This window comes from Mytilus edulis, chromosome 11, assembly GCF_963676685.1.
Source record: "Mytilus edulis chromosome 11, xbMytEdul2.2, whole genome shotgun sequence".
In the NCBI taxonomy this organism is placed as follows: domain Eukaryota; kingdom Metazoa; phylum Mollusca; class Bivalvia; order Mytilida; family Mytilidae; genus Mytilus; species Mytilus edulis.
In genome coordinates, this window is record NC_092354.1 from 10,294,518 (window position 1) to 10,306,426 (window position 11,909).

General features: G+C 34.2%; 1 protein-coding gene across 1 annotated transcript; it reads left to right on the forward strand.

The window, feature by feature from the left end:
* Positions 1 to 1,427: 1,427 nt before the first annotated feature.
* Positions 1,428 to 11,593, forward strand: LOC139495104 (mucin-22-like). Its single transcript, XM_071283257.1, has 3 exons — positions 1,428 to 2,096; positions 5,379 to 5,466; positions 7,944 to 11,593. The coding sequence occupies exons 1-3, from the start codon at positions 1,779 to 1,781 to the stop codon at positions 9,275 to 9,277; spliced, it is 1,740 nt and encodes a 579-aa protein (XP_071139358.1). The 5' UTR covers positions 1,428 to 1,778; the 3' UTR covers positions 9,278 to 11,593.
* The last annotated feature ends 316 nt before the right edge of the window (positions 11,594 to 11,909 follow it).

The following is an 11,909-nucleotide window of genomic DNA, read 5'->3' on the forward strand; positions in this document are numbered from 1 at the left end:
CATGACTGAATGAAAAGATAAATAATAAATCATTCAGCAATCTATTTGATATGGTTGGAACCATTTGGTAGAATATTGATTGTGTACATAACTCGTTGCATTCGTTGTGCATGCATTTATTTAATCGATCGGTAAAGAGGATGCAAAATATTGCAAACGAATATTAAAACTCGTAAGCCGAAAAACAAGAATGTGTCCTCAGTACACAAATGCTCCACTCGCACTATCATTTTCCATGTTCAGTGGACCGTGAAATTTGGCATTAAAATTAGAAAGATCATATCATAGGGATAATGTGTACTAAGTTTGAAGTCGATTGGACTTCAACTTCATCAAAAACTATCTTGACCAAAAACTTTAACCTGGAGCGGGACAGACGGACGAACGGACGGACGGACAGACCAGAAAACATAATGCCCCTCTACTTTCGTAGGTGGGGCAAAAAAACTAACAATGACATGGCAAAAAAAAAACCGACGCAAAGACACAACATAGACAACTAGACTGGGCAACACATAGTACACAACGAAAAAACGGGGGTGATCTGAGGTGCCCCGGTAGGATTCGCAGATCCTGTTTCAAACATCAGAACTGGATATGGTGACAGCCCCTGATTCATAAATTTATCAGTTTTGACATCAAGTATTTTTATAAGATGCAAGTTTTAAATTTGTAATTCTAATATGAGGTTCTTCTTAAACTTTGGGTACAAAGCCATGTTCTAATTCAAATAGAACATGGGCTGCACGTGATTGACGTCACAATTGAAATTGCAACGTCAGGTGAATTTTGAACAACACCAGAGATCAAAATGGACATTTTTGTTGGTGTTGCTCGCTAGGAAATTAAATAAAAACATTCTTAAAGTAAGTTGAAATGTTTCTGTTCTTTTTTTATTGATAAACTGCTGATTTTCTATAACGTTATTGGTTCATGAAATCAAAATGGCGACATTCCGAGCGTCTACTATAGGTCCGCTTCGAAGTGAAACCTGGAGCGGGACAGACGGACGCTAACGCTCGGTATTAAGATATTAACAAATATAATGCCTACCCGTGTTAAAATGAGCATAGAGCATGGCAGGATAGAATTATTTCTTAAATTATGTTCGACTAAGTGTACTTGTCAATCTGATTGAATACAGATCGTGTGTCCAAGCTACGCTTTAAAGTATTTGAGATGTGCGGTATACGTCATCCCAATGAAAGTTTTTGAAGGTGTTTATGAATCCGATAAAACCAGAGAACCTCGAAATATCTTTAAAACAGAAGATAGAATGTTTTCAGATCTGCGTAACCTGCGTAACTTGGTCACATGATTTGCATGTTTATGCGATTGGGTTCTGGTTGGCGAACCTAAAGAAATTGAGCTAATATTACTTGATTTTTCATAAATTTATCAAACTCACTTTATTTTTACAATTTCAGGATTGCAGTTAAACAACATTAGGAAATTCCGACACAGAGTAAATCCTGTGGATAGTTGTTTGAGAAAGCAGATAAGATTCCATCCTATTTTTACATTACCATACAAACTTATACATTACCATATAGACTTGTACATTACCATAAAGACTTGTACATTACAATAAAGACTTGTTCACTGCAATATAGATTTGTACATTACCAAATAGACTTGTACACTACAATATAGATTGGTACATTACATCAAAGACTTGTACACTACATATATAGACTTGTACATTACCATATTGACTTGAACACTACCATGTATAGATTTGTACATTACCACATTGACTTATAAATTATCATATAAAAATGTTACAATTTAAATATTGCTACCAGATTTCGGCTCTGATATTCTTATCAAAGACGATTTTCGGACAGATTTGTCAATCTGGAACTTTGCGTGTTAGTCCTGATAAATCTGGAGAGAGACTAAATGGATCTGTGTATGTAACATTTCACAACTACGGACCAAACAGTTGCTTCGATGAATGCATCCGAAGACCAAGATGTCATTCGTTCAACTACAACATGGATTCTTTCCACTGTGAGATAAATGAAAAACCATCACCGGAAGTGTTCGTAGCAGAATCCGGATATGAATATGTTTTCATCTCGCCTTATAGACAGGTAAGAAGTATTGCTCGGCGGATCCAGGGAGCCCAAGGGAGGGAAATTGGTTCCCTTTTGTGGGAAACAATTGTTTTATAAAAGAAAAGAATCACTGAAGCATGACTGGAGCAGTCTCCTTCATAGAGTAGTCATTGGGCCCCCTTTTATGGAAAACAAATGTTTTATTAAAGAAATTTAAAGAAGTCAGTGCCCCTCTTTATAAACATTTCTGGATCCGCCACTGTTTTGTGTCAGTAATTGTTTTTAACACCCAACTGGCAACAACGAAGACGTCATCAATCGAGTTTGATCTTTGTTGTGAAATTTTCCTGACAATAAAACTGAAACTTTCCATAGCTAATTCAAAGAATTACAATTAATACTCAGATCAATATATTTGAATATTTAAAGACTTTAATTTCAAGTCAATTCAATATTTTATTGGAAAGAGCACAATAGAGGCGTGATCCAAATACAGACAGTTATAATATTAAAACAACATATAAATGAAATAAAGATGCATGTAACAACAAGTCATAAGCCAATTATATGTATACCATTACATTATAAACTGATATTGATACCATAATCTTATACATCAGTATTATTCTAAATTTTCATAAATTTACTTAAAACACACAATATAAAATATATGTGTATATGCACGAACTACTGTAAAAGATTATTATCTGATGAAACGGTATGGTGGTCTCTCAAATCAAGAGCTTCTTCAATATACATACAAATAGATTTTAATTCTTTTTCAGACATAGGATTAAACATTTTGGTAAAATTTTCATCCAAAATATTTGAATGAATATCATTAATTTTATGTTTAGATCTAATTTTGTTATATTGCGGACATTCAATCAAGAAATGTATCTCGTTTTCAATTTTTCCTGTGCAAAATTTACAAAATCTCTCATTAGAGGGTATTTTTGGTCTTGCATACCTACCAGTTTCTATTGCTAATGAGTGTGCACTTATTCTTAATTTAGTGAGTTTTTTTCTAAGGCATTTAGGAATATTAAAGTTTAAATATTCTTGTTGTTTAAAGTCATATGAAACCTCAAATTTAAAAAAAATATGCATCTGTTTTTTATAACTAAATGGATAGTTTTCATTATAAAACTTTTGTACATATACTTTTTTCTGAGGAAAATTCTTTAATTTGTCCACATTTAGAAGAAGTTTACTTATTTTTAATTGCTTGCTTCCAGGAAGCAATTCGCCGACATATTTTCCGTATTCATAGTGACCTGAGCGTAACCCTCCTCGTAAAAATCCACTGATCGCAATACGCATGAATCTGTCATTAAAATAAACAATTATCTGATTGTACACGTTAAACACGTGCTCAATACCCATGCTTTTTGTTATTTATTTACTATAAGGTGACAATCGGTCAACTTCGGCTTCAAAACACGGCATTTAATGAGCAGCCATATTTGTTAAATCATAACAGACAGAGAGAAAAACAAATTGACGATTATACGATATATTTGCGTAAATAATGATAAAATCGTGCACAGAGGACTTAGTTTGTGATATATACATGCATTGGTTCAAGAATTGGAAAAACATTGTTTTTCACCACTCACTCGTTTCATATGACTTTAAATTTAGTATAAATTTGACTAAAAAAACAAACTTTACCACAGTTTCCATCTTTTATCTTAGATAGTTCAAATATAATTTTATTTTTGTAGAAATCTTCTAGTTTCTGTTTGAAATTACTATTACAATGCTTGTTTAAGGGTTTTCCAATATATTTCAGTAATTCAGATAGTTTATAAGACCATGAATTTTCTCTATTTGTGAGAGTTTTGTCCACTTCAAAAGCAGCCATGAGAATTTCATGTGGACCACCAGATCTGTTCACCAATATCACTGAGACGCACATTTTACTTTATTTTTAGAGAAAATTATAATTTTAGTTTTCTTAAGGTTCACGTCCAGTTTCCATTCAGTCGTATATTTTTGTAAAGAATCAAGAGAGTTCTGGAGACCATCTGCAGATTACGATATCAATAATAAATCATCAGCATACAATAAATGGTTCACTTTTTGACGGTTTAAATTAACAGTACTAGTTGAGTTTGTATCTAAGTATTTTCCTATGTCATCAACAAATATATTAAATAAAGTTGGACTTAAACTGTCTCCTTGTTTGACTCCCTGATTAGCAAGAAAATGCTTAGTAAACATATTTTGATATTTACATGAATATAAGGTATTAGAGTACATGTCATGCAGTATATTATAAAATTTGCCTTGTATTCCTTTATTTTGTAATTTTAAGAATAGAGCTGATCTCCAGACACTGTCAAAAGCCTTTTTAAAAATCTACAAAACTCACATATAGTTTCTTTTTACATTTAAACAAACATTTGTTTATTATTGTTTTTAAAATAAAGACATGATCTACAGTTCTGTAATTTTTCTAAAACCACCTTGATTTGAAGATAATAAATTATGTGTTTCAAGAAAATCACTAAGTTGTTTTTGTAAAATTGAGGTAAAGACTTTACCAAGACAGATTGTTATGCTTTTACCTTTATAGTTCCCACAATCAGATGGGTCACCAGATTTTTAAATTGATGTCAATAGAGAAATGTTCCAAATTTTGGGGAATTTTTCTGAGTTATAAGTATCTTATTCAAAAGTTTTGTCAAAAGTAAAGCTAGAGTGTTTGACACCTTTTAAAATTCATTAATTATCAGATCAGGACCTCCAGATTTTCGCTTTTTAGAAACTAGATAACGACTCTATTTTTTCATATTTCTTTGTAATTTACAGTAAATATAATGTGGAATGTTTGTCAATGAAACAGCTCTCCACTGGAAGCCAAATGACATTTAAGGAATGACTGTAATATTTTTTCTGTCTATGAAGAAATAACATAAAAAAAAGTTAGTGCAACCTGAATAACGCGCGTAGCAGAAACAGTCATTTCTTATAATTTAATTCTAAATTCCATTTTAAACCGTAGAAAATCATGAAAAAAACGTTGATGACGTCACGGTCACATGACTTAATTACATGTATGTCTATGGGCTGTTAACAAAATAACGTCAGTCAATCAGAAGACGCGTAACATCCAACATTAAATTATACAACTATTAGCAAACGTCTGGTCTTCAAAGACATGTCTGTATTGTACATTTAAAAAGTTCTCAAACTTATTTTTTTACAGAACTTGTAAGACACATTTTTCTGTCCTTTGCATTTCATCATAATTATGCTGATATTCTAAGCGACTCCAATTCGTGAGATATATCATTTTTGTTCTATTTTTAGACATCACGTGATCCCTGTACCTCAGATTGTGCAGAAGGAGAAATATGTATCACTTTGTATAATGGAATGTGTACATGCTTGGTTGATGGTAGGTTCACTATTTATTGATCTTTATTAGAGAGGATAGATGTGTAATATTACGTCAATGAGATGTGTGGTATACGTCAATGATAAGTGTGATATACGTCAATGAGAGGTGTAGTATACGTCAATGAGATGTATGGTATACGTCAATGAGATGTGTGGTATATGTCAATGAGATGTGATATACATCACTGAGGTGTGTATTATACGTCAACGAGATGTGCGGTAAGCGTCGAAGATATGTGTAGTATACGTCATAGAGATGTGTGTAAACGTCGAGGAGATGTGCATTACACATCGATGAGATGTGTGATATACGTCAATGAGATATGTGTTATACGTCAATGAGATATGTTTTATACGTCAATGAGATATGTGTTATACGTCAATGAGATATATGTTATACGTCGATGAGATATATGTTAGACGTCAATGAGATATATGGTATACGTCAATGAAATAAACGGTATACGTAAATGAAATATATGTTATACGTCAATGAGATATATGGTATTCGACAATAATATGTGTGGTATACCTCAATGAGATGTACGGTTTCCGCCGAAGAGATCTGTGGAATACTTAAATTGAATGTGTGGTATACGTCAACGAGATATGTGGTTTACGTCAACGAGATGTGCAGTTAACGTCAATGAAATTTTCGGTTTACGTCAATGATATGTGCGGTTTACGTCAATGAAATGTGCGGTTTACTTCAACAAGATGTGTGTTATACGCCAGAGAGAATTGTGGTATAGTGAAATTGAATGTGTGTATACGTCAACGAGATATGGGGTATACGTCAATGAGATGTATGGTATACGTCAACGAGATTTGTGGTAAACGTCAATGATATGTATGGTATACGTCAATGAGATGTGTGGTAAACGTCAATGAGATGTGTGGTATACGTCAATGAGATGTGCGGTAAACGTGAATGAGTTGTGTGGTATCTAAACGTCAATGATATGTGTGGTAAACGTCAGCGATATATGTGGTTTTACGTCAATGAGATATGTGGTATACGTCAATGAGATGTGTGGTATACGTCAATGAGATGTGTGGTATATTTCAATGAGATGTGTGAAATACGTCAGTGAGATGTGTGATAAACGTCAATGAGTTGTGTGTTATATGAAAATGAGATGTGTGCTATACGTCAATGAGATATGTGATATATTGTCAATGAGATGTGTGGTATACGTCCATGAAATGTGTTTGTAAACGTCAATAAAATGTGTTTGTAAACGTCAATTAATGTGTGGTATGCGTCAATGAATTGTGTGGTATACGTCAATGAGATGGAGTATATGTTAAAGAGATATGTAGTATACGTCAATGAGATGTGTGGTATACGTCAATGAGATATGTGGTAAACGTCAATGAGTTGTGTGTTATATGTCAATGAGATGTGTGGTATACGTCCATGAAATGTGTTTGTAAACGTCAATGAAATGTGTTTGTAAACGTCAATTAATTTGTGGTATGCGTCAATGAATTGTGTGGTATACGTCAATGAGATGTGTTGTATACGTCAATGAGTTGTCTGTTTTATGTCAATGATATGTGTGGTATACATCAATTAGATGTGTGGTAAACGTCAATGAGTTATGTGTTATTTGTCAATGAGATGTGTGGTATATGTCAATGAGATGTGTGGTAAACGTCAATGAGGTGTGTGTTATGTGTCAATGAGATGTGTGGTATACGTCAAAGTAATGTGTTTGTAAACGTCAATTAATGTGTGATAAGCGTCAATGAAATGTGTGGTATACGTCAATGAGAGGGAGTATATGTTAATGAGATCTTTTTTTCAGAGGTTTTAGATCTTTTCAAATTTGATTCCGTGGATGTTGAAAAATTTATTTGATTATTTTTCTTAGTTGTTTATCTTTTGTGTTCACCACTTTGGTGTACTACATGTTTGATTTAGAATTTAAATATTATTTTTATCTTTATTCCCATTGTAGTATCTAGAAATTGAACAATGACAAAATCATTAATGATAGCATCTTCCCGCCACTATCTTTAATCCGTAGTTTACCTTCACCATAACGTTCGTTGTTCACAAATACTCAAGAAAATATGTTTTCTCACTAAGGAAAAGTACCTTTTTCAAAAATACATTTGTATAAAAAGGACGTGAACATTAATTAAATGAAAGTAGCTGACACGGATATATCAGGGACACACCACATTCGAAACCCACTGTCGTTGGCTTGCACTTTAAATTATCAATTACAAGCTAAAACTCCTGTACATTTAATTTGTCATTAATTAAATTACAAGACAATATCGGTACAAAATAATAATAACAGTCAATTTTACCTTGTTTCTATATGCAATATAAATTAACTCTTCAACTGTTAATCTTGTTTAGGATTTCTATTACTTTCAATTTGGAATATTAATAAGAAAATATGACTTCTCATTATAAAATGTCACATATAATTATTAAGAGTGTTCACCTATTTATTTTAGATGACGACCCGATAAGGTATGAGGCGACAACTCAAATAACCACTGAGAGCGAAACTACCACTGTAAGTACAACTGTGGATGAGACAACTGAATCAGGGACGACAAATGAGGAAAAGACAACTGAATCAGGGGCGACAACGGAAGAAAAGACAACTGAATCAAGGGCGACAACGGAAGAAAAGACAACTGAATCAGGGGCGACAACGGAAGAAAAGACAACTGAATCAGGGGCGATAACGGAAGAAAAGACAACTCAATCAGGGGTGACAACTACCACTGTAAGTACAACTGTGGATGAGACAACTGAAACAGGGACGACAAATGAGGAAAAGACAACTGAATTAAGGGCGACAACGGAAGAAAAGACAACTGAATCAGCGGTGACAAATGAGGAAAAGACAACTGAATCAAGGGCGACAACGGAAGAAAAGACAACTGAATCAGGGGCGACAACGGAAGAAAAGACAACTGAATCAGGGGCGACAACTACCACTGTAAGTACAACTGTGGATGAGACAACTGAATCAGGGACGACAAATGAGGAAAAGACAACTGAATCAGGGGCGACAACGGAAGAAAAGACAACTGAATCAGCGGCGACAAATGAGGAAAAGACAACTGAATCAAGTGCGACAACGGAAGAAAAGACAACTGAATCAGAGGCGACAACGGAAGAAAAGACAACTGAATCAGGAGCGATAACGAAAGAAAAGACAACTCAATCAGGGGCGTCAACGGAAGAAATGACAACTCAATCAGGGGCGACAACTACCACTGTAAGTACAACTGTGGATGATACAACTGAATCAGGGACGACAAATGAGGAAAAGACAACTGAATCAGGGGCGACAACGGAAGAAAAGACAACTGAATCAGCGGTGACAAATGAAGAAAATACAACTGAATCAAGGGCGACAACGGAAGAAAAGACAACTGAATCAGGGGCGACAACGGAAGAAAAGACAACTGAATCAGGGGCGATAACGGAAGAAGAGACAACTCAATCAGGGGCGACAACGGAAGAAAAGACAACTCAATCAGGGGCGACAACTGAGGCAAAGACAACTCAATCAAGTCTGATAACTGAGTCCACTACAAATTCGTCATCAGAAAAAGTATCAGTTTCTACTGAACTCCATGGCACCACTGAGTACCAAGCAACAACTACTGATCACGTAACTACTAAGGTCCAAGATACAACTGAGAAGCCAGTTACTACTGAACATCAATCCAGTACAGATGTTACTTCAACAGAACAGACAACGTACAACACTATGACAGAAAAATCAACAGATACTCTGTCGACAACGACCTTGGAATCAACGACAGCTTGAAGGTCATGCATTCATTTTGGGAATCAAGCTTCAATAGCTCTGCGAAGCTGTAAGCGATATTATAGTATTGTATTTTAATAATAGTGTAGCAAAAAATAACATTACATGCATTCAAAATATTCTTTACCGACTAGCGAATCAACGACAACTTATAGATCATGCATTAATGTTTTGTACTGAGCTTCAGTAGATTTGCCTGGCTGTAAAGTATCTACTAGTAGTGTAGTTAACTAAAATTGTAGCAGAAAAAGAGGATGAAAATACACATTTTAGCATATTCTTGCCAACCGTGGAAAGGTTTTTAAGCAAGTCAGGGTAGTTAAACAATCTCGTAGAACATTAGTAGAATCTGATATTCTTGAAAATATCGCCTAGGAATATATAAAGGTATTGGTAAAAAAAACTTGTAATGACGCAAGTGTTATTGACTATTTATTATTGTCATCTAATTTATTTCCAGTTGTTAAAGAGTTCGGTATTATGGAATTTGATCCATTAGTCTCAGATGTCCATTGTCAATTACATTTAGTTATTCAAGCTCCAGTAATTTTATATAATTGTAATGACGAACTCTCACAATTTTATAGTGAAAAATATGTCAAGTGGAGAAAAGAAAAGTGTTCAAAATTTTAGATAATTTTAAAAGTTACATCCCAGCTCCTTTGTGCTAACAGGGGTGATCACCCCTACCAGATCACCCCAGTTTGAGTGTCTTTGTTATGCATGCTTTCCTTTGTTCTGAAACATTTTGCGGGAAGGACACATCCACTGTAAAACTTATAATTAATTATACGGAAAATACTATGTATCAAAATTCACGTAGAAAAAATCCAGTGTATATGCTGGGATTCGAACTCAAGACCTTTAGCATATCAAGCCACGACACATACCACTACACCAGGACGACTGGATATAAACGAATAGTAATTTAACATACTTAACGGAAGCAAGATCTTTTGATAAATGGGTCGAGTTGGCAAACCTTTATTCAGTGGGGTTTAAACCTTTTTCGTTAATAAGTGAGATATCAGACTGATTGTTCAATTTGATTTTACACTTTTTTAAAAGTAAGGACAGTCGGTAAACAAGAGTGTGACGATTTTTTTATATAGTGGCGATATAGTGTGGGGCGATTGGCAAGTAGGGCGAGTTGACATTGTTTGATAACTACTCATCGTGTTCGGGGGTCACAAAGGGTATACATCATATAGTAATATATAAAGTATATTATAATGGTTATGTGGTGTTCTAAACTAGATTTTATGAATTGTAAATGGTTTTTCGTCTAATCTAAAACAGCTGGGATGTAAAATAGTTATCCCACTCGGACTTGGTGTGTCAGTGTTAGATCACCCTCTGGTGTGCGGCCATCGGGGTGATCTTACACTGACACACCGCGTCATCGTGGGATAACTATTACTGATCATGATTGTCAGTTAGAACAAATACTGTTAGAATTAGATAATTAAGAGGTACAACAAGGGACTCATCAAAATGAGATGAAGATACGTCTATAAAACTTAGGATGGCATCATTTTGGTGCAGAACTATTAAAACAGAGAGCAAACTGTCAAATATCCTTCTAAGACTTATTAAACTACATGAAACTAATTTTACCAAATCTAAATGGATTCAATATGTAAAATCTATATTTGATGATACAGGTCTTAGTTTTATATGGAACGATCAATTAGTTGTAAATATTGATTGGTTAAAAAGTATGGTTAAACACCGATTAACAGATCAGTACTATCAGCATTGGTTCTCGCAGATACATAATGCATCTAGGGGTGAATTCTATTCTTTATTCAAACTCGAGTTTGGCTTGGAACCGTATCTATGGCGATTATTACCCAAGGATAGATATTACATATCTAAACTTCGATGCTCGAATTTGAAGTTATCTATTGAGACGGGTAGATGGGCGGGGATCGCGAGGGAAAAAGAATATGTACATTATGTAATAAGGGAATAGGGGATGAGTTTCATATATTGTTTCATATATTGTTTACCTGTAAAAATACTAATGTTTCTGCTCTTATATCAAAGTTTATACCAAATTACTATGTAATGAATCCAAGCAAGAACAAATTCACTGGCTTATGTAACGTACAAGTTCAAAGGAATTTATCAATTTTCGTGATGAAAATCATAAAATACTTAATCTAATTAAACCAATTGTCTTTTAGAATATACTATGTATTTGTGTTTCGTTTGTCCTGTCTCGCTATGTATTATCTTAATATGTTTGTACATGTTGTCCTCTTGTACGCAAGTATGTGTCTGAGGTTATGAATAAAATCTTGAATCTTGAAATCTTGTCTTCAAAATGGAGCACTTGGCTCACACCGAACAGCGAGATTTAAAGAGCCCTGATATCATAAATATAACAAAATTCAAACGAGAAAACTAACGACATAGTTTATGAACAAAATTAGGAACGGAAAACAAATATGCAACAGCAACAAACAACGACCACTGAATTACGGGCTCCTAACTTAAGACAGGCACATCTTAGATGCATGATTTTTTTATTAGTTGTTAGTGGCTTTGAACTAGCTGTCAGATAACTGTGAGTACTCTCAGATCTGTTCCTAGTGTCTTTTTGTTGTCGGGATGTACAAGTACCCTG